The following is a 26,630-nucleotide window of genomic DNA, read 5'->3' as shown; positions in this document are numbered from 1 at the left end:
TAGTGTAAGTAAGGCTTATGCAAAATTTATGTTTTATCTTACAAGATCAATAAAATTTATCAAACCACAAACACTGACCAAGAAGACTGAGTATTACTCATACCAAAACCAGAAAAGAACACACCAAAGAAAAAAAAGTACAAACCAATATCCCTGATGTATTCAAAAGCAAAAATATTTAATAAAATGTTGGCAAATCCTGTTCAAAAACATATTAAGAAGATTGTATATCATGACCAGGTTGATTTTATTCCAAAGATAGAAGGATGATTTAACATATACAGATCAATAAATGTAATTTATCACATAAATAGAATTAAGGACAAATCACCTAGTCAACTCAATTGATGAAGAGAAGGCCTTTGACAAAATTCAGTACCCATTCATGATAAAAACATTGAAGAGGCTGGGGACAGAAGGAACCTATCTCAATATCATAAAGGCTGTGAAATGAAAAATGCAAAGCCAACTTCATAGTGAATGGGGAAAAACTGAAAGCATTTCCTTTAAAATTAACATGACAAGGACATCCATTTCTATCACTCCTCTATTTAATATAGTGCTAAGAATTCTAGCCAGGGCAATTAGGCAAGAGAAAGAAATAAGATGAATAAAAATAGGAAAGGAAGAAGTTAAATTATCACTGTTTGCATATGATAGGATTCTATATTTAAAAGATCAAAATAGATAAATACATAAACTCCACCCAAAGTCTCCTAGAGATAATAAACAAATGCAGCAAAGTAGCAGGTTAAAAATCAACATACAAAAATCAATGGTTTTCCTATATACTAATAACAAATCTACTGAGAAAAAAATCAGGAAAACAATTCCATTCACAATAGCCAAAAACCAAATAAAATAAAATACCTCAGAAAAAAATCTAACCTAGAAGGCGAGAGACCTCTACAATGAAATCTGTAGAACATTGAAGAAAGAAATTGAGGAAGACCTCAGAAGATCGAAAGACCTTCCATGTTCATGGACAGGCAGAATTAATATTGTTAAAATGATCATTCAACCAAAATCAAAAGATCCAGTGCAACCCCCATCAAAATACCAATGACATTTTCTATAGAACTAGAAAAAAAAAAAACAGTCCTAGAATTCATTCAGAAGAATAAAATATCCAGAATAGCCAGAGCATTTCTAAACCAAAAAAAAAAAAAAAGCAACATTGCAAGTCTGACAATACCTGATTTCAAATTATACTAAAGAGCTATGGTAACAAAAACTGTTTGGTACTGGCATAAAACAGACAGACCAGTGGTCCAGAATAGAAGTCACAGAGAAAAACCCACACATCTATAGTAATCTGATCCTTGACAAAGGTGCCAAAACATACTTTGAAGAAAAGATAGCCTGGGGCCCTTTATCTCTCATCCTGCACAAAAATCAATTCAAAATGGACCAAAGATCTAGAAATTAGAGCAGAAACTATGTAACTCCTAGATTTTTATAAAAGAGAGGGTCAACATGTCAGCATATAGGCACAGTTAACAACTTTCTCCGAAAGCTCAGGAAATAATGCCAAGAGTTCATAAATGGGATGGCACTAAATTTAAAAAAAACTTCTGCACACAAAGGAAATGATAAAGAATGTGAAGAGAAAAACCCTACAGAATGAGAGAAAATCTTTGTTAGCTACTCTTCTGACAGAGGATTAATATCTAGAATATATAAAGAGCTCAAAAAACTTAACTCCAAAAATCAAATAACCCAATTAATAAATGGGTAAATAAATTGAACAGACACTTCTCAAAAGAAGAAACACAAATGGCCAACAAATACATGAAAAAATGTTCAATATCATTAGCACTTAGAAAAATGCAAATCAAAATTACACTGAGATTTCATCTCACATCAGTCAGAATGGCAGTCATCAAGAATACAAATAATAATAAATGCTGGAGAGGACGTGAAGAAAAGAGAACACTTTAGCACTGTTGGTTGGATTGTAAATTAGTATGACCACTAATGTAATTAGTATGGAGGTTCTTCAAAAGAGTAGTCATGGGAACCCCTATGACCTGCTAATCCGCTACTTCAGTATTTAGTCTATTTTTTTAAGAGAGAGAGAGAGAGAGAGAGAGAGAGAGAGAGAGAGAGAGGGCTCACATCTTTATTTTATTTTTATTTGGTGCTGAGGATCGAACCCAGTGCCCTGCGCATGCCAGGCGAGGGCTGCTACCGCTTGAGCCACATCCCATCCCTAGTCTAAAAAATTTAATCATACTCCAGCAGTACTTGCACACGCATGTTTATAGCTGCATAATAAACAATAGTCGAACTATGGACCTAGTCCAGGTGTCCATCAATGGATGAATGGATAAAGAAAATGTGATATATACACACAATAGAGTTTTTTCTGTTACAAAGAAAAATGAAATTATGTCATTTGCAGGAAAATGGGTGAAACTAGAGACAATCATGTTAAGCAAAATAAGCCAGACTTAGAAGGTCAAGGGTAGTATGTGTTCTCTCATATGTAGAAGTCAGGAAAAAAGAAAAGAAAGATGGAGTGGGGATCTCAAGAAAATCAAAGGAAGATCAGTAGAGGAAAGGAATAAGGGGGTGTGAGGCCGGGGGCGGGGGGTGGTGGTGCTGGGGAGTGATACTAACCAGATTATATTGTCATATTTTGTGTATGTATGAATACGTAACAACAAATCCCATCATTATGTACAACTATAATGCACCAATAAAAAATGTAGAAAGAGAAAAAAACAGAAGAGTAAGTGTGTGGGGTGATAGGCTCTTGGTCCTTTCTTCCTTTGCTAGATGACTAAATCAGATGTTTATGAGTAGGTCAGCTCAGGGGCTCAAGTGTTTGCTAACCAGTTGTGTTGGTAAATGATTGGCTCAATAAATATGCATCACAACTGTATGCCAGTCAGATGCTAGGTGTTGGAAATACAATTGTAAACATGAAAGACCAAGGGCCTTGACCTCTTGAGATTTTTAGCCAAAGCAGGGAAATGGAAGAGAGAGAAGTACTACAGCAATGATAAATGTACTATATGAAGAAAAAAACCTACAAAATAAGAGAAAATCTTTGCTAGCTGTATTCTCAAGCTGGCTTTCTCTTTGGGAATATTTCTCTCAATGAGATTATCCAAAGAGCCTTTCTAGTGATCTTTTCTTGCTCTTGAGAATTCTCCTTTGTCACAGAATGACAGGGGATCCTTTCTGTCCAAATTTGGATGCTTGATTTTTTTTGTAATTTAATTTTAATTTTTAATTTGTTAATATACCTTTATTTTTAAAAAATTTATATGTGGTGCTGAGAATCCAACACAGTGTCTCAAGCATACTAACACTGAGCTACAACCCCAGCCCATAAACGCTTGATTTTTCTGCAGTTTTTTCTGTCGTGCAATCTATCACCCCAGCCATCCCATCAGACATTTTTTAAATGCCTACATAATAGTAAATGTGCAAGATGTGAGACTAATTATTTACCATTCGGAAATTTTTATTTGACATAATCATTTTTTAATAAAATTATATATAGGCACAATTTGTGTCTGGAGGCCCTTTTTATGCTTAGATTATTTTTAAAAGTATTTATTGAATTTTTTTCAGAATATAAGAGGAAATACTCGATTCATTGTGCAAAATTTGGGAAAACATAAAGGAAGAAGTAGTAATTATGTAATCTTGTAGCCTAAGGTAAGTCATTATTAATTTTTTGGGGTGTGTCCTTCTAGTCATATATACTTGCAAACAAATTGGGATCATACTCACTTTTTACTTTACTACAATGTGAAAATGTTATCAATCTTCTTTGATATTTTTTGAAGACATGATTTTAAATAATGGTATGACATTCCGTTTTCAAGGTGAACCATGGTTTCTTTGATTAGTTTCTTATTGCAACTGGTAGTAGCCTCTTTATAAGTCAGCAAGTGCTATCTTTTTTTTTTTTTTTGGTAGTTGTAGATGGACAGCATACCTTTATTATTTGTTTATTTTTATGTGATGCTGAGCATTGAATTCAGTGCCTCACATGTGGTAGGAAAGCCACTGAGCCCTAGTCCCAGCCCAGCAAGTGCTATCTTTATCATAAGCTGTAAGAAGGCAAGAATCAAACATCTAATTGTCTTTAGGCAACACTCACAACCAAAAAATATCTAAAGTAATTTGATTATACATATGCTGTGTTCCTCTAATTACCACTTAAAATAAAAGCAGTAAGACTGCCTAAATTGCAGCTCAGTTTGTATAAAAGTAACTGTAAGCTCTGGACACGTTGGGAGGATAACCTAGGGTCATCATATTCCTTATGCAGAATTGAGCTTTGTTTAAACTCATAGAATTCCTAGGAGCCACCCAGTATCTCTAACCTCTTTTTCATAGGTGAGGCAATTGAAACAAATATTGTTTTCTGCTGAGACTAATACCCATGTCTCTTCCTTCTTGTCCTATGCTCTTTTCACTACAATCTGCAGACTAAGCTTATTCTTAAAAATACAGAAAGAAGATACATTTATCTACATGTTGTTATGGGAACCATTTCCCCTTATAGTACATGCATGCTGGCACAAAAATCTCATGGTAAGATCCTAGGTATGCATCCAAGAGAATGCAAGCATATGTCCAAAGACTTGTACATGAATGTTCATAGCAGCATTATTCAGAATAGGCAAATGGAAACAATGCAGAGTGTTGTATTTTCATACAATGGAGTAGTAGTCAGCAATAAAAAGTAATGAAGTAGTTATACATGCACAAATGTGGATAAATCTTAAAATAATTATATTGAATAAAGATACCAGACAGAAGAATGCAAATTGTATCCTTATATTTATCTAAATTAAAGAAAATGCAAAGTACTCAGTAGAGGCAGAAAGATCTTGGTTACCTGGGTATGGGACTGGAGTAAGGGGGAGTCACAAAGGGATAAAGGAAACTTTGGAGGGTAAGAGATTGTAGAAGTGGTTTTTGGGTTGTATACATGTAGCACTTGACAAATTGTACATTTTAATTATGTGCAACTTATTATATGTCAATTAACTCATGAAGTTTAATTTGTGAGATCTCCCTTTTAAATGAGAAGCAGTGACAAAAAAGTCACTGAAATATCTGAAGCACAAGAAAACTAAAATTACTTCTGCAGATAACTGACAACCAAGGTTCCATTCTAGCATGATAGTTTATCTGAAGAAAACATTACTATGAGAAATGCAAAGTCATAAAAATAAAAAATAGAAATGACATTTTTGTCCCTCTGGTGATCATGCTATTTCCTCATGTCTGCACAGTTCTCCATATCATAATCTTTTCAGTGTTCTATTCAATTTGGTTTTTTAAAGAGCAATAACCTTGTTGTATTTTTCCTGAACTATTAAGACTGTTGTTTTATGTACAAGATGGCCAGGCTCGGTGTGTGTACGTGGGTGGGTGTGCAGTAAAGCTACACTGTATCCATAAATTTTAGCAAATGCTGTAATTTGTTTTGGTATTTTGTAGTCAGGACTCAACAGCGGCACCAGAAACAAATTGGAAATTTCTAGAAACCATACCCTTTCTACAAGATGAATGCTGTATAGTTTTTCTAAATATAGGCAGTAATCAAATTTTTCTTAGATTATCTATGTACTGTTTTAAAACAAAGAACTGCTATCACACACATATAGTCCACAACACCGGTAGTATTTTTAAATCCCTTTATTAAAGATTGTTTCCTAAAACACAGAAAGTTTTATTTTCAACCCCCCCACCCCCGCCACCTCCTTATTTTCTTAGTTTTTTTTTTTTCCAGTTATTACTCCCATTCTGCAGACAGGGAGGCGCATACAGGTTTTGTTTTTGGTTTTTTTTTTTTTTTCCACAGTGCAGAGGGGCAAAGAAAGAAGCAACTCTCAACTTTTCAGTTCCATTTTGAGAAACGATCACATCCAACTCCAGAGACGCGACATCCCGGCGAGAGCAGAAGCAATTCTCCCCAGGCTGGGTGTGGGTCGGGAGCCAGGCGCGCTTCCGCGGGAGAGAGGGGGAGTCAGGTGGCAGCGGAGCGGGAGTCGGAGCCCGAGCAGCGCGGCGGGGGCGCGAGCCGGCGCGCCTCCCGCCGGCGGGCGCGGGGAGGCAGTCCCCGCGCACGCGAGTCCGCCAGCCCCAGGCTCCCGCGCCGCGCTGCGATCCGCGGGCGCGCCAGGGGCGCCCCGGCGCCCGCGCCTCCTCCCTCGCGCGCCCGCTCCCTCCCCGCCCCCCCGCCCCCAGCCCCTGGCAGGTCCCTCCCCCCATGCCTGCTCCTGCGGCCGCCGCTGCCGCCGCCGCTACCGGAGGCGCAGGAGCCTCGCGATAGTGTTTGCACAGGCGGCGCGTGACGCTGCCGCCGCCTGTAACTGATGCAGAGGTTACCCCGCTGCCTCAGCCGCCACCCACCGCCCGCCGCCGCCGCCGCCGCCACCCGGGCGACGCCGGGGGCCGACGCACTGCAGAGGTGCCGGCAGGTTCCGCCCGCGGAAGTCTCCTCGGCCGGCGCAGCCCGCGCTCCGCCCGCGCTCCGACCCCGGCCCCGGCGGGCGCCCCCTCGACGCCTCTGCCGCCGCGCTCCCTCCCTCCGCCTCTTCGGCGCGCCCGCCCGCTCCCTCACTTCTCCCCCCTTCCCTCCTCCCCGTCCCCTCTCCTTCCCTCACCTCTTCCCTCCCCACCTCCCCTCTTCTCGGTTTCCTCCCCCATCCCCTTGACTCTCCCCTCCCAGCCCTCGCTCTCTCGCTCGCCCTCAGCGCGGCCCCCGCCATGACGGAGGCGGGTGCCGGTGCCGTTGCCGCCGCTGCCGTCGCAGGGGGGGAGTCGGGTTCCCAGAAAGTAGCTTGATGAGTGTCCAAAGTAGCAGTGGAAGTTTGGAGGGGCCGCCATCTTGGTCCCAGCTCTCCACGTCTCCAACCCCGGGCTCGGCGGCGGCGGCCAGGTCCCTGCTGAATCACACGCCGCCATCCGGGAGGCCCAGGGAAGGTAAGCGCCGCCGCGCCCGTGCCGGCTCGAGGGCCTCCCTTCCGCGCCGCGGACCCGCGCCCCGCCGCTCCTCCGCCTGACCCCGGGGTTGGGGGTGGTGGCGAGGTGGACGCGAGGCCGCCCGGCCCCGGGGAGGTGGTGCGCTGGCTGTGGGTGGTGGTTCGCGGGTGGCGGAGGAGACGGACGAGGGGGTGCGTGCTGGTGGGGATCGGGTGAGGCGCACAGACTCGCTGGGGTTCCAAGGAGCCAGTACTGCGAGGGTGGGAATTCTCCCCCTGGACGCGAGCCTCTTTCTGCTCCATTTGCTAGTACACTCAGTACTCTTAACCTCCTGGCCTCCGGTCTCTGGTGGGCTTTCCCTCCCGTTGGAGCATTCATCTTCTAGCCCCCTCCCCTTCCCCCGCGCACTCCTCCCATAGAGGCGGTCCCCACTCTGCGAGGTTTGCTGCCCCGAACCTGGAGGATGCCCTTCGCTTTCAGGGTGCCTGCCCTTTGGGAGAGGCGCTGAAATTATTCGGGCAGACTTTGATCCCCAGCGTGGTTCCCTAGAGCAATTCAAACGACAGACTGACTCGTGGGCAGGCTGTTTAAACCACCCCTCCAGATGGTTGCAACTTTCTCTCCTTCGCCATCGCCTCCTGCGTGTTTGTGCGTTATCTTAGTGCAAGTAGGCTACTGTTCCTCTCTGACAGGGTTATGGGTTTTGTGGGAAATGTCTGCGTAAAGGTTACTGCAAACACGCACCAGATCGGTTACAATTGTTTTCTAAGTTTTCTGGCTTCTTGCATGCAAGTGTGCTGCCACCAGATGTAGCAGTTACACAGCTAGTAAGGCAGAGGAGAGTGCTTTTGACTAAAATTTCAACTTGCTGTATTTAACTTTAAGTATACGACATAAAATGGAATTTGGGAGAGCACGCATTTATGGGGGAAGAACAAATGTGGATCGAATCTCTTTTAACGCTCTTTTGTCTGGAAAATGCGTAGCGGTATTCATCAGCAATTGGTAAATGGGTTGTTCACTCCCAGTTGTCTCACACAAGGAGATTATAGGCACATTTCAAAAAAAAAAAAAAACGTTTGGAAGTCCAATAGTCTAGTGAATCTTTTAAAGAAATCAAGAGCTTCGACTTACATAGGAATCGGTGGGATTAATTTATTCTGAAAATATCTGTCGATATTTACTACTAAGAGCCATGACAATTGTTAATCAAGTGTTTTGTGCCCCGAATCCAGTGGTTCAGGCATAGCATTCTTTGTCATTTTGTTCCTGTGAGCATGTGTGAAAGTGACAATAGGCTCAAAGATTGGCATGAATATGCTCTAGAAAATTCATGGAAAGGTTTGATTTATGGCATCCATTAAACATGCCTACTACATTGACAGACATTTTCCCCTTTTATCTATCTCAACACTGATTTTTCATTATTAGAAGGTAAAAGCTTAATTTATTGAATGACTGAAATTTAATACATCTGATGATTTTCTTGAAAATTTGTATTTTTAAATGTGATTTCTGAATAGAGCAGTTGGTGCTTTTAGCATAATTTTACTTGTGTGTAGTTCATTAAGGTGCTTAATGATAGTAAAAGAAAGAACATTTTATTTTTTAAAACTCTTTATCATTCACTCATTGATTTCTCAGGTACTTACTGGGTCATTACTATGAACTAGAACCTGTACTAGATACTGAGGGCATAATGTTGAATTGTTCAGTCTGTTGATATCTTTTATCAGTATTGGGAATTTGGGAGTCACAAAATCTAGATGGTGAGTTTCTGAGGTAACTTAAACTCTAGTTAAACTTCTCATGTGTATCTACTATTCTGCACTTTTCCTAATGTTTGAAAAACTTTGAAATTGTTGGAATAATGTAGCTTGAACTTCCAAATAACCAGAATTTTTTGTAGCAGTTTAGATTACAGTAGATTTTTTTGTAACCTATAGCAATGAGTTTATGTTAATTAAAGAAATAATAGTGTACTTTTGTGAAAGTTATACTTCACATCAAATACTTATTTGGAGTGGGGGAGTATTGGAGATCAAACCTAGGGTATGAATTGTGCCAGGCAGTGCTCTACCAATGAGCTTTCACCCCTAGCCCTCACATCAAGTACTTGTATGGCCACTGTGGGATATTTCTTTTTGAATAACCAGCATGTAAGGTAAAACTGTGTTAATCCTCTAGGGTTATTTATTCATTTTGAGATTTTTGTGGTATACTCTCAGATTTCACTAATGCTAATAGGAATTGTATATATGAAGCACCAAATATCAAGATGAAGAAGTTTACTGTTCAATGGAGTCCCAGTTTTTATTTTAAAAATGGGTTTAGCTCCTTTTGTAGGAACATGTTAATATATTTCATAAATAGAAGTTTTTTTGTGTGTGTTTTTGTTTGATTTTGGTATTGGAGATTGAACTGAGGGGCACTTTACCAAAGAGTTGCATTTCCACCCCTTTTTATTTTTCAATTTTAGGCAGGGTTTCACTAAATTGCTGAGGATTTTTCATAGTTGCTGTGCCTGGCTTCAAACTTGCAATCTTCCTGCCTCAGCCTGCCGAGTTGCTGGTGTGCAACACCTGCATAGCAATGAATTGAAGTTTGAGAGCGCTTTTAACTTCAGGTTCTGCTTGTAAGAACTGTTACTATTAGTGGAATTTGAAAGAATTAAATGTAAATATCAAGACGAGAACAAACTTTGTTTCTTGAAAAATTGATCCAGTTTAACTTTACATATAGTAATAGAAAAAACTTCAAAGTATGTACATATACAAATATTTTATTTGTGATGAACTCCTTTTAAGAAAACTTAATTTTGAAAATGAGTTAAAGATATGGATGGATGGCAATAAGTATCTGTGGAAGTTATTTGTTCTGAAATTTTGACATTTGAGACCCAAAAATCTAAGATGATAACCTGATTATTATTTTTATTTTTTTTTGGTGTCAGGGATTGAACTCAGGGGTGACTTACTGATACATCCCCAATTCTTTTTATTTTTTTTTTTACTTTGAGACAAGGCCTCACTAAGTTGCTTTGAGTGTCTTTCTAAGTTTCTGAGGCTGGCGGAGAATTTGGCTATCCTCCTGCCTCAGCTTCCCAAGTAACTGGGATTACAATGTGTTCACTATACCTGATATAATCTATTATTATTATTATTATTTATTTTAGGGGTGCTCAACCATTGAGCTACATCCCCAGCCCTTTATTTTAAAAAAATATTTTATTTAGAGACAGAGTCTTGCTAAGTTGCTTAGGGCTTTGCTAAATTGCTGAGGCTGGTTTTAAACTTCTGATCTTCCTGCCTTAGCCTCCTGAGCTGCTTATTATTCTTAATGCTCTATATTTTTACTTTCCTCTTCCCTTTCTTACCCTATTCCTATTATCATGGTCATATAATTTTATTTGATTTACAGGTAAAATACAGCTTTAAACATTAAGAGATTTAGGAATCTAGTTGAATTTAGGAATTTATCTGTCAAGTATAGTGTAGACTATTTTCTTTCCTTTGGGTTCTGAAGCTTTTTCTTTCTTTCTTTCTTTTCTTTTCTTTTTTTTTTTTTGGTGGTTCTGGGATTGAACCCAGGGCCTCATGTATGCCCCAAAATGCCTGAAGCTTCTTCTTTATCAGTCTTTAAGTTCTCTTAGAGGTACTCAGCAGTGTAGCTCTAGATTTTCTTATTTATTTTTGTGTCAGGGATTGAACCCAGAGGCCTTAACCACTGAGTCACATCCCCAGCTCTTTTTATTTTTTATTTTTTCTTTTGAGACAGAGACTCACTAAGTTTGCTTTCTTGCTAAATTGCTTAGGTTGACTTGGAACTTGCAGTCCTCCTGCCTCAGCCTCTCAGACTATAGGCATATACCACCATGCCTAGAATAGATTTTCTGTTGAGCTATTGAACCTGTAATCTCCATCTCATTTTGTCTTCTATAATCCTGTAATTTAAAAGGTAGGGAGTTAAGAAATTAAGTAAGTTTTCAAATAATGGTAAGTTTTATTTTGTTGAAGTTCAGGAACCTAGTGTGATATTGACTAGATAAGTAGATGGGTTCTTTCCTTTTTTTTTTTTTTTTTAAAAAAAACAAAAACAAAACAACACGTCAGCACAAGGTGGTTTTTTTTTTGGAAGCGGAGATTGAATTTAGAGGAGATTGAACTCAACCAATGAGCCACATCCTCAGCTCTATTTTGTATTTTATTTAGAGACAGGGTCTCCCTGAGTGGCTTAGCACCTTACTATGGCTGAGGCTGGCTTTGAAGTCATGATCCACCTATCTCAGCTTCCTGAGCTGCTGGGATTACACATGTGGGCCACTGCACCCCGGCTATAAAGGTTACTATTGAATGAGTTAATTGCTGAGCATCAAATGATTGATTATACAAAATACTTGCAATTTTTTCTTTACCATCTTGTCAGTTATAAATAATTTGTTTTACTTATTTGTTTTTTATGTATTTTTTATTTATAGATGACAGTGGAAGGCATTACAATTCATTACACATATAGAGCACAATTTTTCATAACTCTGATTGTATACAAAGTATATTCACACCAATTGGTATCTTTATACATGCACTTTGGATAATAATGTCCATCACATTCCACCATTATTTCTAACCCCATGCCCATTCCTTTCCCTCCCACCCCCTGTCCTGTTTAGAGTTCATCTATTCCTCCCATGCTCACCCTTCCTACCCCACTATGAACCAGTTCCTCCTTATATCAGAGAAAACATTCAGCATTTGCTTTTTTGGGATTGGCTGAATTCACTTAGCATTATCTTCTCCAACTCTATCCATTTACCTGCAAATGCCATGATTTTATTCTCTTTTATTGCTGACTAATATTCCATTGTGTATATATGCCACATTTTTTTAGTCTGTTCATCTACTGAAGGGCATCTAGGTTGGTTCCACAGTTTAGCTATTGTGAATTGTGCTGCTGTAAACATCTATGTGGCTGTGTCCCTGTAGTATGTTGTTTTTAAGTCCTTTGGGTATAGACTGAGGAGTGGGATAGCTGGGTCAAATGGTGGTTCCATTCCAAGTTTTCCAAGGAATCTTCCATACTGCTTTCCATATTGGCTGCAACAATTTGCAGTCTCACCAGCAATGTATTTTACTTATTTGTAAATAGTGGAAGTAGTTTGGTCTAAAAGTTGGTATCAAACAGTACAATTAAACTGTTGTTTCTCTGTTTTCATGTTTGAAGACTGCATTCCTTAGATAGAAGAATTAAAGTATTTGAACTGACATGGTGGGGCATGGTGCACATACTTGTAATCCCAGCAACATGAAAGGCTGAGGCAGGAGGATTGCATGTTCAAGGCTAGCTAGAGCAATTTAGTGTGACCTTATCTCAAAATAAAAAAAACAGGATTGAGGATGTGGTTCAGTGGTAAGACACCCCTTAATTCAATTCACAGTACTAATAAGAAAGAAAGAAAATATGCTTTAACCTTTTTGGTCTCAGGACTCCTTTATTTTCTTAAAAAATATTAAAGATTCCATACAATGAATCCCATTATCAACAACAACAAAAAATTATAGACCCTAAAGAGATTTTGTTTATGTGAGTTATATCTGTTAATATTTGCTGTATTAGAAATTAAAAATTTTTGAAAATATTTATTAGTTTAAAAAGAGTGGTAAACCAACTACATACTAATAAGTTTTTTTTTTGTGAAGAATAAAAATGTTCTAAAAATTAGTGCAGCTAGTGGCATTGTTTTATATTTTTGCAAATCACTTTGGTTTCTGGCTAACTAAGTTTATGCTTCTGTTCTCAGTCTGTTGTGATATGTTTTTATTTAGGTATGTTAAAAAACTTCACCTTCACATAGATATGTAGTTGGAAAGGAAAAAAAAATATTTAATAGCCTTTTAGAGTGAATATTCTCTGATGTTACACCAAAATGACAAGTTGCAGTTTTTCTTTAAAAGGTTACTTGCAATGTGAAAGTCCAGAAATGTCTTTAGGATCCCCAGAAAATCATTCATTAGTCTAGAAAAGAGACTAAAGGGTGGGATACACATAACTGTTTTCAGATATATATTTCACAAGCATAAATAGAAGTGAGAATAGATTCATTCTCCTGTTGGTTTTTTTTTTTTTTGGTTGTTTATTTATTTATTTATTTTTGGTACCAGGGATTGAACCCAGGGGCTCTTAACCATAAAACCACATCCCAGCCCTTTCTATTTTTATTTTGAGACAGGGTCTTTCAAAATTGCTGAGGCTGTGATCCTCCTGCCTCAGCCTCCCGAGCTACTGGGATTATGAATGTGCTCTATGGTGTTCTCCTGTTTTGGAAAGCAGACCTGTAAGTGAATCAGGAAGACATAGATTAGTTAGACTTGTCCAACAACAGAAAGAAGTATTTAGCTGTAAGAATTTATAGAGTACTAGAACATTTTTGGAGGAGAGTGGAGATAAATTACAGATTCTTATATTAGATATTGATGGATTTACAGTTTAAGGTCCTTGGAATTTAAAAATGTAAATATTTGTGATTCTTTAAAAATTCTTACAAATAGTTAAACTATAGTTAGATATCTGTTAACATTTTTGAATATTCTCTCAAATCAGTCAACTATTGTTGACTTCATGACTATTTTGTATTTTTTATTGTGACTTTCCTCTGAGGATTTTCCTGTATTTTCTGGAGTCAACAAGATCAGTCTTTCTGAAATGTTGCTAAATTTCTTGTGAAATATAATAGCTTTGAAGATATTTCAGGGAATCAAATGTTGTTTATCATATAGTTCAGTTAAATTGTAATATATTTGAGAACAGAGTTTTAGAGTACTATGGGGGCTTATTTTCAGTTTTGAAAGAGAAATGATAACATAGTTTACATAATGTTATATTTGTAATTGTTTATATGATTTCAAAAGTAATATGCTTAGGGGCTGGGGATGTGGCTCAAGCGGTAGCGCGCTCGCCTGGCATGCATGCGGCCCAGGTTCGATCCTCAGCACCGCATACAAACAAAGATGTTGTGCCCGCCGAAAACTAACTAACTAACTAAATAAATATTTTTAAAAAAGTTCTGTCTCTCTTCCTCTCTCTCTCTCTTGTTAAGGTCTGTAGACAAGTCAAAATAACACCTGATATTTTGCCAGGGGAATGTTAGAGTTCGTAAACAAGTCTGGATGGTGCCTGGCAAAATGCCAGAGGGAGTGGTTTGAGAAGTAACAAAAGCGAGCTATTAAATGTGGAGATTCCTTATTGGTTGACTGATGTATCTAGTTTATGCTAATTAAGATAAATTGTGTGAAATGTATAAATAGCTCTGTTGTCCTACAATAAATGGCTCCTACTCCTGCTGTATCAATCTACAGAAGTTGCTCGTCACCCCCCCACACTCTCTCTCTCTCTCTCTCTCTCTCTCTCTCACTCTCTCTTTAAAAAAAAAAAAGTAATATGCTTAAACTGTTCTGATATTTTCAACACTAGAGTAGGAAAAGAGGAAACATAAGGAAAAGTGTTTAAATTGATCTCTCTTGAATCTAAAGATGCACATTAAATATAACCTATACATAAAATAAAGTGAAGAATTTTAATTCTTGTTCAGAGACTTATACTTGTAATATTTACCATTACTTGTAAAAATTCTTATTTTAATTATATGGGAGATAATCACTTCTGTGAGTTGGGTTTTTAGATGGCTAGAAGTTAGGCATGAACTCTTATAACTTTTTTTAAAAAATTATTTTTTAGTTGTAGTCAGACACATACCTTTATTTAATTTAATTAATTAATTTATTTTTAATTGTATGTGGACTCTGCCTTTATTTTTATTTTTTAATGTGCTAGGATCGAACCCAGTGCCTTACACTTTCGAGGCAAGTACTCTACCATTGAAGTACAAACTCTGGCCCTTATTTATTTTTATGTGGTGCTGAGGATAAAACCCAGGGCCTTGCACCACTGAGTCACAACCCCAGCCCCCTCTCATAACTTTTTTGAGGCCAATTTAATTTGTAGTAAGTGATACACCAGCTTGAAACTTCATGTACTTGTTGCATTTGGGTTTCAAGCTCATTTTCTATTAAAAAAAGTCATAGAAACAAGTTATTTAGTTTCATAACTCCTTCATGCATTTTCATAATTTTTAAGTGTCTTAGAATGATTTAGAGGAATAGTGTTAAAAATGGGCAAAGAAGTATGGTTTAGGTGAGAAAGTGATTGCTTTCCAGTATAGTCCCTATTTTGCCATTAATTAGCTGTGTGATCTTGGGCAAGCTGCTTAGTTTCTTTGCTTTGATTTCATAAAATGAGAATTATGCACCTGAATGGTTCCCTGGAAGCAATCTAGTACAAACCTGTTATTTTACAGATGTGGAAACTTAGATAATTTGCCCAGACTTTCACTGTTACGGATTGGGACCAAAATGCTGTTTATCAACTCTTAGGGTAGTGGTTTTCCCAATGATTTTGATTTACAAAATTGAGGGGATAGGATTAAAGTCACTCAATGTCTCTTTTAGCTGGAAAACTCCTGTGACATTGGAATATAATACTCTAGTGGAAAGTTTGTACCTTTTATTTATTGGCCAAGGAAATGTTTCTTGAAGAAACAATGTAACCTTTTCAAGTCCAGGTACCCAGAAGACTTGAACTGGAAGGATTGCTTGAGCCAAGTAGTTGAGCAAGATCCTATCTCAGAAGATAGGTTTGTTAAGTCTATTTAGGTTTATGAACATGCTAAGTTGTGTGCTAGGTAGTCTTGTTTTTTGAAAATGATCTATGCACAAAAATACTTATCTGTTAAAATTTTGTAAATTACATAAATACAAATGTGATACCCTCAATTGAAATAATTAGATGTGATGCCCTGCAGTGAAATAACTAAATGATTTACTCCACAGAAAATACTTCTGGAGTATATTTCAGCCTGGACCCTGTGTTTGCCTCTAGTTAAGTGCCTGTGTTCTTCAGCATTCTATAGGATTTTCTTATTTCTGTGGCACCTCCATCATGCTACCATTTATTACACTTTTATATATGTTACCCACCAGACAGACAAGTCTTAAATTCAGAGACTGGTTTTGCAATATGTAATAGGATGCCCTCTACAGAGCTGACATGTAACTAAAAGTTTTATTGAAGGAAAAAAGAAGTAGTCACACAAACACACACGCATAAAATTCACACACACATTTCAGACTCAGGAACATGCTTATTTTAGTAGTTCTTAAGGAAGTTGTATTTTAGAAGATGATATGGATAATAGTAAAAACAATAACTGAACTTTATTGAATTTGCATTTAACTCCTTTAATGTCATAACCCTGTGAGGCATATTCAATTATTATTCTCATTTTACAGATAAGAAAACTGAGGCACAGAGAATTAAAGCAATTGGTCCAGTGTGACCCAGAGTAATAAATGTTAGTCCTGGGATTTGGAGCAAGTCTCTGTATTTTAATAATTAGGGCATATTGCCTAAGATCCTAAAGTTTGATTTTGAATAATTTCTTAGTTGTTTTTTCCTTAACATATTAATTTAGTAACCAGTCTTTTAGATTTCATTCAATTTACCTCTAAATTTTTAAGTTTATTTTTCCTTAACACAAATTTTATGTATGTGAAGATAAGATTGAAACAAATAAACAATAACAATAAAAGCCCCAAACCAAACATCCAGTTTAGAAAGCTATACCAACTGTGTGGATCTTACATTTCATTTTATTTTAAGATAAATTTAGTCCCTTCATAGAAAATGTTAGAAATTCATTAATGAAAAATCTTGTTTTCCTGTTTGGTAATCTAATTTGGAGCTCCATTTATCTTAATATTTTGGCCTCACAAGCCCACAGGTTCCATAGAAAATAAACATTAGGATTAGAACAAAGAATTTTCCATTGTTGATTCATCCTTCTCTTGTTGTGGTGGCTCTGAAAAAATTGTGATGCTTTGTGGTAGACCTTTGACTCTTATTAGTATTCAGTATGGGCAAGGAAAGAAGCTTGATGTGCAATCTGCCTCATATGTAGAAAGTATTTTTTAAAACACTTTTTATAATATTTATATATATTTTTAGTTGTTAATGGACCTTTATTTTTTATTTATATGTGGTGCTGAGAATTGAACCCAGTGCCTCACACATGCTAGGCAAGTGCTCTACCACTGAGCCACAACCCCAGCCCTAAAACACTTTTTTTTAAAAAACTTATTTAATTAATTTATTTATTTTTAGTGGTGCTGGGAATTGAACCCAGTGCCTCATGCATGCCAGGCAAGCGCTCTACCACTGAGCCACAACTCCAGCCCCAAACACTTGTTTTTAATTCCTCTGTTGCTTACAGAAAAGAAAAAGTCCTTGGTAACATGTACCATATAGCAAATCTAACAACAGGCAGAGAAAAGGTGAATGTGTTGGTAGGAATTAAAACCAAGGAGTTGAAAAATATGTAGTATGGATCCAGGTGGTAGATTGTGAGTGTTGAATTAAATTTTCTCATTGTGGCTTCCTTTGTGGGTCTGGAATTTTTCAAAAAGGCAAGTTATTCAATAAAAGTGGTTATATTTGCCAAAGATTCATTGGAAAGCTAGATAAATATGAGTGGACTTTTTAGGATGATTTATGATGTGTTCTTCATCTTATGTGGATTATTAAAGAGTTGGTTATACTCATAAATATGTACTTTCTTTGGAAGCTAATCAACTAAGAAAATGTCAAGCTTCCTTTAGGTTTAGAATTCTTATGCTATGTCAGTAAGAGCTGATATAGTTAAATGTGGTATATCATGTAATTTCATGTTTCCTACTTGCTACTGTATTTGTGTTTCCCATTTTGATGATGAACAGTAGTGCTACTGGGGAGAGTTCAAGGGATTTGTGTGAAGCTAATCATATTCATCCCATCTGATGAGACCACAGGTATATTTTAGTTTTATGTTTTTTTTTTAATGAATCGTGTGTTTTCCTCTTAAAAATACAGTTTTTCCCTGTGTAGATTTTTAAATATCTATTTATTTATTTATTTTGGTAAGCAACCATGCAATTATATGGCTTAGTTAACTTGTACAGATTTTTACTTATTTATTTAAAAAATACTAACTCTAGGTACTGCTCTGGGTACTTCATAAAAACAAATTCATTTACTTCTCCTCACTTCATATGAAATAAGTACATTTATTATTCCTGTTTTACAGATGAGAAAATTGAGGCACAGAGAAATTAAATAATGTACCCAGGAACACAAAATATGTATCAGAGCCAGGATTTAGACTGGACTTGCATGTTTTTAAGGACTACACTAATCTGTCAGTGTTATTCCATTGACTAGGTAAAAGGTATTTAACCATTCCTCAGCTAGTGTGGTAGTCATGATTCTCTTGGTTGCAGGTGTTCAAAACTTAACAGCTTCGGTGAGTTAAAAAAATAAATTTATTGGTTTATATAATAACTGGGAATTGTCTGTGGAAGAAGAAACAAATAGATCCAAGATCTCAGATAATGTCAGTGTCTCCATTACTAAGTTTTTTCTAGCCTTTTGCTTCTGGAGACCCAGACATATACCTGTAGCTTAGCAACTGCACTTGAAAGACAACTACTCTTTCCCAGTATCCCTGTATCATTTCTGGGTTGATGCAGATCTCTTTTAATTATCAGCTTTTTAACTACTTACCAGGACCTAAGTGGTGAGGTACAGCAATGATAGCCATTAAAGCTGTGGATGGAGTAAGAAATTTGTGGTTGACTGTTTCCTTAAGACCACGTGGATTGAGTGAGGTGTAGTTTTTCTGCAGAGTGGATGACAGTGAACAAAACAACAACATAAGGAGTTGTTTAGATAATTTCTTTTCCTTTTTATTCTGCAGCTATGGTACAGTAAGTAAAAGTTTTTTTTTTCCATCAGTGCAGAGAATATTAAGATAATTTTAGGGAATTTGGTAAATGTTGCCAAATTATTTTTTGGAAAGATTATATGTAGCTCATGCACAAACAGTGCTTGAGATGGATATGTATTTATGTACCAATGAGTTCAATCCATCCTAAAAATCTTGGGCTCAAGTATTATTAACATATGTCTTGAACTTAACCAAGGGTTGCAAACCTGACACGAACAAATATCCAATCCAATTTATCAACTGTTTTATTATATTCTCTCTGGGTATTTCTTATTCTTATATACATACATACAAACATATATACATATACGTTTATATATAATGTTTATATGTGTATTTACACATATGTATAAATAAATTTTTGTGTGTTTATTTATTTATTAATTTTTTTGGTGGTACCGGGAGTTGAACCCATGGTATCGCACATGCCAGGCAAGCATTCTACCACTGAGTCATATCTCCAGCCCTTCTCATTATATTTAAATTTTATTTTATATTTTTAAAAACAAAACCAAAAGGCTAATACATGACAACACCCAGTAAGCTCTCAGGTCTTTTTACTTTTTTTCATGTCTTCTTTGTCAGACCTAGTTGACAACATTCTATGGTCATTTGCCAGATCAGGACTTTCCACGTATAGATTATGTTACTGTAGCTCTCTTAGTTCTTTATATTTGCTCTGTGATGTTTGCACAAGACCTGTGGTTGCATTTTTTAGAACATCCCCTGCTTTAAATGGTATGTGACTGTACTTTCTCATGTGAAAAAGCATTATTACATAGAAAATTATTATAACAATTTTTCAAGCACACTGTTTGTGTTGGAATTAGGTTCCCATTTGGCTTTTGGTACTTGATGTACTTATTTAACCTATGATTGCCTAATCTATAGATTTTGTTTGTAAATTCTGGGATAACAATAGTAAGTACCTCAAAGGTTGTGAGAATTAAATGAGAAATATATGGCATATTAACGACTGGAATGTTTTTCATCTATTACTGTTAGGTGTGGATGTAATGATACCTTAAAATTTAAATGTTTGCTTCTCTTTTTTAAAATGGCGAAGAATAGACAACAAATACTGTCTAGTTAAATGGTCCTATGGCTAGAGCACACTTTGATTATATAGATTGTTTCTCTGGCTGCTTAAAGAATTCTGTCCAGAGAATTTTGTCTGACAGAGGCAGATTTCAAATGATGTTCTCAATTACTGCTTTCCATTTTAGTTCCTCTAATTTTGTATGGCTGATCTGATCAAATGAAGAGACATGGTTATATCTTTTAAGGATCAAGCATTAGATTTGGATTAGCAGTATTTTGCTTTATCTTTGATATGCAGTACTGATCGTTTTTTTAAAAAAAACATTTTTTAGTTGTGGGTGGACACAATACCTTTATGTTATTTTTACGTGGTGCTAAGGATCAAACCCATGCTAGGCAAGCACTCTACCTCTGAGCCACAACTCCAGCTCCTGCAGTAATAATCTTTAAAGTACTATTATAAATTTTAAAGGTGACCTGCATTGTGTTTTTTGTGTTCGTATTTGGACCAAGGAAAGTGCTTTATGTGCACTGAGTGCTTAATTGTGTTTACTAGTGGATGTGTAGGAGTGTGGCATGGGAATTAGAAGTATGGACCTGAGTTTATCTTTTCTCCATTGTTTATGATCTCTGTGGTCCTGGGCATATTATTTGTTGTTGTTGTTATATATATTGGTGATTTTTTTCCTTTTGAGAAGAAGGGGACAAAAAACAAGCTAATAATAGGAAGTCACTGAAAAGTAACTTTTGGGATACAGCTGCTCATTTGTGGTTGTTTCCATATTGCAGTTTTCATAATTGTCTTTGAAGTGAATGTATGCTAGTTTATTTAGTTAATATACATATGCAAACTTACAGTTAATTGTCTCATTTTTTTCATTTTATGTTATTGTGGTATTATATACATGATCACTTCCTTTTAATTACCTTAGTAAACATTTTTAAGGATTTGTTTTATTGGGTAAAGGAGGTGAATATTATTTATGTTATTTAATATATGTTGTCATTGTTGTTTTCCCAGAGGGGGAATTGGGATTTTAAGGTCTATTATTGTTTCTCAAGGATGAATCAATTGTCAAAGCTTTGGGGTTTTATAGAAACTGTATTGAAATACTTTGTTTATTTACTCAGCAACTGTTTTGGGGCCTGGAGTTAGCACTGGGAAAACAGATTCATAATAGTCCCTGCCTTCCAGGAGCTTGATTGTAGTCTAATGAGGAAGATTTATTTATAATATGTAATTCATACTATTAAAGAACACATTTTAAAGGTGGATTAGGTAAAATAATCTTTGAGTTGCCAATTTTCAACTTCTGAGATGAACAAATTTTATTAGTATTACTTTGTGTAGTTCTGGGGATGCAACCAAGGGCCTCCCCCCATGCTAGTCAGGCACTCTACTACTGAGCCACATTCCCAGCCCTTTTTGTGAGTTTTATTTTCAGGCAGGGTCTTGCTGAGTTGTCCAGGCTGGCCTTGAACTTGTGAATTCCGCCTGGTAGCTGGGATTATAGGTGTGTGCCCTGTGCTGTCAATTATTATAGTTGTTACATATACTATAAGATGGTGTTATGTTCATTGATTGGTTATTAGAAATAAAACAGACTAGTAGGATATAGGACTAGTGTTTCTTAGAATATAGTTAGGCTTCAAGTGGACTGAATTATAAACTAGAGATTCAGGAATCACAGTGGCATTTTCTCCTTTCCAGTGCTGTGAAGTTCTCTCAAAAGAAGAGAAAGGTAGTTGTATTTTCTGTCACAGAGGTATGACCAAAGTACTCTCCAAAGATCTGCAGTTTAACTGCTATTAAATGGTATTTCGTTGCAGTTGGTATGTCTTGATTGTTAGTGAAGTTGGATTTAATTGATATTTGTATCAGAATCCTTTTATCAATTTTTTTTGAAGTCTGTATCTTAGCCATTGAATATATAGTAGTAATGTCATGTTTTGTTATATTTGATAGAACCATTTCTTTTATTGTTATTTTCCTTTTATATATTTGAATATTTTCCATTTATGATGCCTTATACTTTTGTTGAATTCAATACCAGTTTTTTTGTCAAATTTTGAATGTATGTCTTTTAAAGTTATTACCCTCTACACTGTACATTGCTGGTAGGACTGCAAATTGGTGAGGCCAATTTGGAAAGCAGTATGGAGATTTCTTGGAAAGCTGGGAATGGAACCACCATTTGACCCAGCTATTCCCCTTCTTGGTCTATTCCCTAAAGACCTAAAAAGAGCATACTACAGGGACACTGCTACATCGATGTTCATAGCAACACAATTCACAATAGCAAGACTGTGGAACCAACCTAGATGCCCTTCAATAGACGAATGGATAAAAAAAATGTGGCATTTATACACAATGGAGTATCTGCATTAAAAAATGACAAAATCATAGAATTTGCAGGGAAATGGATGGCATCAGAGCAGATTATGCTAAGTGAAGCTAGCCAATCCCTAAAAAACAAATGCCAAATGTCTTCTTTGATATAAGGAGAGTAACTAAGAACAGAGTAGGGAGGAAGAGCATGAGAAGAAGATTAACATTAATCAGGGATGAGAAGTGGGAGGGAAAGGGAGAGAGAAGGGAAATTGCATGGAAATGGAAGGAGACCCTCAGGGTTATACAAAATTACATTACAAGAGGAAGTGAAGAGAAAGGGAAAAAAATAAGGGGGAGAAATGAATTACAGTAGATGGGGCAGAGAGAGAAGAGGGGAGGGGAGGGGAGGGGAGGGAAGGGGGGATAGTAGAGGATAGGAAAGGCAGCAGAATACAACAGACACTAGTATGGCAACATGTAAATCAGTGGATGTGTAACCGATGTGATTCTGCAATCGGTATACGGGATAAAAATGGGAGTTCATAACCCACTTGAATCAAAGTGTGAAATATGATATGTCAAGAACTATGTAATGTTTTGAACAACCAACAATAAAAATTTAAAAAAAATAAAGTTATTACCCCCCAAAGTTTAAATACTCTATTGTAATTCAGTTAATTTTATTAATTCAGTTAATTCAGTTAATTCAGTTAATTTTATTTTTAAAGTTTGTATAGAGTTTTACCTTTCGTATTGAAGCATAACATACACGATATACAAACAAATGAAGTAACTCGGGGAATTATTATAAATCCTGACCTGTGTAACTATCACTCAGACAAGAAATAATATTGCCAGCACTTCAGAAGCCCTCCTCCTTTCACCTGGTACAACCTTCTCCCTGCTTCCTAAAGTAACCATTATTCTGACATAGTTAAGCCTGGATTTTAACTCAATATGAATGGACTCACACTGTTTTGGGTCTAGTTGTTTTTGTTCCACATAATATAAGGTTTATCGTATTCCTGAAACAATAATTCATTTTCATTGCTCTATAATATTACTTTGTGATATTACTTTGCATATGAATATATTTTACATATACATATATATCTATAAAATTATATGTGTATATCTTTGAAGGAATTCTTGTATTTTGGATAAGAACTCTATTTTTTATTAAAGCATTTTCTCCATTTATTACATTTGGATATTTCTGCTTCTTGATTATTAATAATAGTATTCTGTGTGTGTGGGTGGGGTGGGGTGGGGGGTGCATGTTTTGGGGATCAAACCCAGGGCCTTGTACATACTAGGCAAATGTTCTACTTTGCTACACATCCCAGCTCCAGTAATGTCTTACAAACATGTTTATACCTGTCTGTGTACTATAATAATATCTGTTGAATATATGTCTAACAGTAAGTTTACTGGGTTATAGGCTATATGTGCATTTGCCTTCAGTAGATATTGCCAATTTTCCAAAGTGGTTGTACATTTCCATGCACAGTATAAAATTCAGCATTTCCACCATTAATTGGAATTGTCAGTATTACTGGTTTTCTCTATTCTGATGAATGTGAGATAGTATCTCTTTGTGGTTTTAATTTTAATTTGCCTGTTACTGAAGATGCATACTGCTTTTTTTTTTTACAAATTTTATTGGCCTTCTGGATATCTGGTGAGTTGACTGTTCAAATATTTCGCTCAAAGTCCTGTGTGCTGTTTGTCTTTTGAAAATATACTTGAAGGAGGGCTGGGGTTGTAGCTCAGTGGCAGAGCACTTGCCTAGCTTGTGTGAGGCACTGAGTTTGATTATCAGCACTGCATACAAATAAATAAAATAAAAGTCCATCAGCAATTAAAAAACTATTTTTAAAAAAATATACTTGAAGGAAACTCCAGGTTGTGTGTAATCCCAGCATTTCAGGAGATTGAGGCAGGAGAATCACAAGTTCAAAGTCAGCTGTGGCAACTTACTGAGGCCCTGAGCAACTTAGTGAGACCTTGTCTCAAAACTTTAAAAAAGTGTAGCTCAGTGGTAAAGCATCTCTTGATTCAATCCCTGCTACAAAAAAAATTATGTATACATATATATCTGTAAAATTATGTGTGTATATATTTGAAGGTATTGTATTTTGGATAAGAACTCTGTTTTTTATTAAAGCATTTCCTCCTGTTCTTTGGCCTACTTTATGGTGTTTAAGAAGACATCTCAAATTCATAAAAAATGTATTTTTTATTTTTTAATATGGGCATTTACAGCTATAAATTTCCTTTTGGGCATTGATTTAATTCATTCAACAAGTTGTTGTATGTTTTTGTTGTTGTTTTTAATTCGTCTCAAGTATTTTCTCATTTTCCTTTGAGTTTTTTGAACCCATTGGTTATTTAGGAATATATGAATTTTCACATTTTTGTGAATTTCCCAGATTTCTTTCTGTTGCTGATTTCTAATTTAATTTCATTATAGTTGGAGAATATCCTTTGTATGCTTTCAGTCTTTTTCAATTTCTTGATGTTTGTAGAATATGTATGGTCTATCCTGTACAGTATTCCATGTGGGCTTTAGAAGAATGTGTGTAGTGTTGAGTGGAATATTCAGTTAGGTCTACTGTAGTTGATTTATGGTATTTAGAACTTATATTTCTTTGTTGATCTTCTACTAGTTCTATTCATTATTTAAAGCTGGGTATTGATAATAATAAATATAGCTCCAGCTTTTATTTATTTACTTGGAACCAAGGATTGAACCCAAGGATGCTTAACCACTGAGCCAAATCCTTTTATTAATTTTTTTCTTTTTATTTTGAGACAGGGTGACTTTAAGTTATTTAGGACCTTACTGAATTGCTGAGACTGGCTTTGAATTTGGAATCCTCCTGCCTCAGTCTCCCAAGCTGCTGGGATTTCAGGTGCCTGGCCCAAACTATTATTATTGAATTTTCTGTTTCCCCCTTTAATTCTGCCAGTTTTGCTTCATATTATTTTGGGGCTCTGTTATAAGGTACATATATGTTTATAATTGTTACATTTTCTTGATAGGTTGACCCTTTGTTGTAAAATGTTCTTCTAAAAATGTTATAATTTTTGTTATTTTTTTTATATTAGTATATGCACTCCAGCTCTTTATGGTGGCTGTTTGCATGGCTTATCTTTTGCCTTCATTTACTTTCTTCCTGTTTATATTTTTTGAGTCTAAAGTATGTTCTGTAGATAGAATTTAGGTCTTATTCTTTTAAAATCCAGTCTGTTAATCTATTCACATTTAGTGTTATGCTAAGGTTGGATTTATGTTGCCCATTTTGCTTTTTGTTTTCTGTATGTCTCATTTTTTTTTGTCCTTTTCCTCATTTACAAGTTTCTTTCACATTAAGTGCAGCTTCCTACTGTAAGATTTAAATTCTTCCACTGATTTGTACATTATTTTATCAATTATTTGCTTAGTGTATTGCATTAGTGTTTAATATACATTATAGTTTATCAGGATTAAGTCAGCTATGCTAACTTAGTCCAGTAGTATATAAGAACTTTAATCCTATATAGCTCTTGTCAATCCCGCTCTTTTTTGTTACACATATTGCTGTGTGCTACAAACCCCAAAATACATGGTTAGAATTATTTATATAATTATGTCTTTTAAAGAAACTGAGATAAGCTGGGTGTGGTGGCATACACCTGTAATCCCAGCAGCTCAAGAGGCTGAGGCAGGAGGATTTTGAGTTCAGAGCCAGCCTCAACAATTTAGTGAGGCCCTAAGCAAATCAGTGAGACCTTGTGTCTAAATAAAATACAAAAAAGGGCTAGGGATGTGACTCAGTGGTTGAGTTCCCCTGAGTTCAGTCCTCGGTATGCCAAAAAAAAAAAAAAGAAAGAAACTGAAATAAAGAAGGAAAGCACATATTTATAGTTAGTTTCCTTTTTATTTAACTTTTTTGTTTCTCTTTATTTCTTCTTATAGATTCAGTTTGCCATTTGGTGTCTTTTCATTACTTCAATGAAGTTTTTCTTTACCTGCCTCCTTTATGCTATTATTGTCAAATATATAGCAAAAATATGTCAAATATATACATTATGGACTTAACATTTATAATCATGTACATGCAATATATACATTTGTTATTTAAATCAATTAAGAAAGGAGAATATGCAATTGCACTTATGTGATTATTTTTACCTACACTCATGTTTTTTTCATGTAGATTGAATTACTCTCTGGGGTAGCCAGACTGATTCTGAGTCTTTGCCTGCTTTAGTCTGCAATTCAGCCTTTTTAGAGAATTTTAAATTTCATTTATTGTTTGTTTCATCTCCAAAATTTTCATTTTGAAAATAATTTTTATCTTTTTATTAATATTCTTTATTTGATGAGACATTGTCTTCATACTTTAATTTTTAAACATGTTTTCTTTTTTAGTTCTTTGAATA

The 26,630-nt window shown here is 36.2% G+C and overlaps 1 protein-coding gene and 1 non-coding gene across 5 annotated transcripts in view; one reads left to right on the top strand and one right to left on the bottom strand.

The window, feature by feature from the left end:
• The first annotated feature begins 6,239 nt into the window (after positions 1-6,239).
• The window catches only part of Tlk1 (tousled like kinase 1), a 139,446-nt gene continuing 119,055 nt past the window's right edge, over positions 6,240-26,630 (top strand). For 2 of the 4 annotated variants that reach the window (XM_078017579.1, XM_078017582.1), the window contains exon 1: positions 6,823-6,960. Coding sequence is in view for 2 of the 4 variants with exons in the window: in XM_078017575.1 (XP_077873701.1) it covers positions 6,822-6,960 (139 nt within the window). In the remaining 2 variants the exon portion in view is untranslated. Of the gene's footprint in view, positions 6,961-26,630 lie in introns of all 4 variants that reach the window. The other 2 variants (XM_078017575.1, XM_078017576.1) reach the window with 2 other exon arrangements.
• On the bottom strand, positions 17,169-17,242 carry Trnaa-ggc (transfer RNA alanine (anticodon GGC)). Its single transcript has one exon. It is a non-coding gene; the product is annotated as a tRNA-Ala (tRNA).

This window comes from Ictidomys tridecemlineatus, chromosome 7, assembly GCF_052094955.1.
Source record: "Ictidomys tridecemlineatus isolate mIctTri1 chromosome 7, mIctTri1.hap1, whole genome shotgun sequence".
In the NCBI taxonomy this organism is placed as follows: domain Eukaryota; kingdom Metazoa; phylum Chordata; class Mammalia; order Rodentia; family Sciuridae; genus Ictidomys; species Ictidomys tridecemlineatus.
The sequence above is the reverse complement of the archived record's forward strand: the minus strand, read 5'-3'. Positions and strand labels throughout refer to the sequence as shown.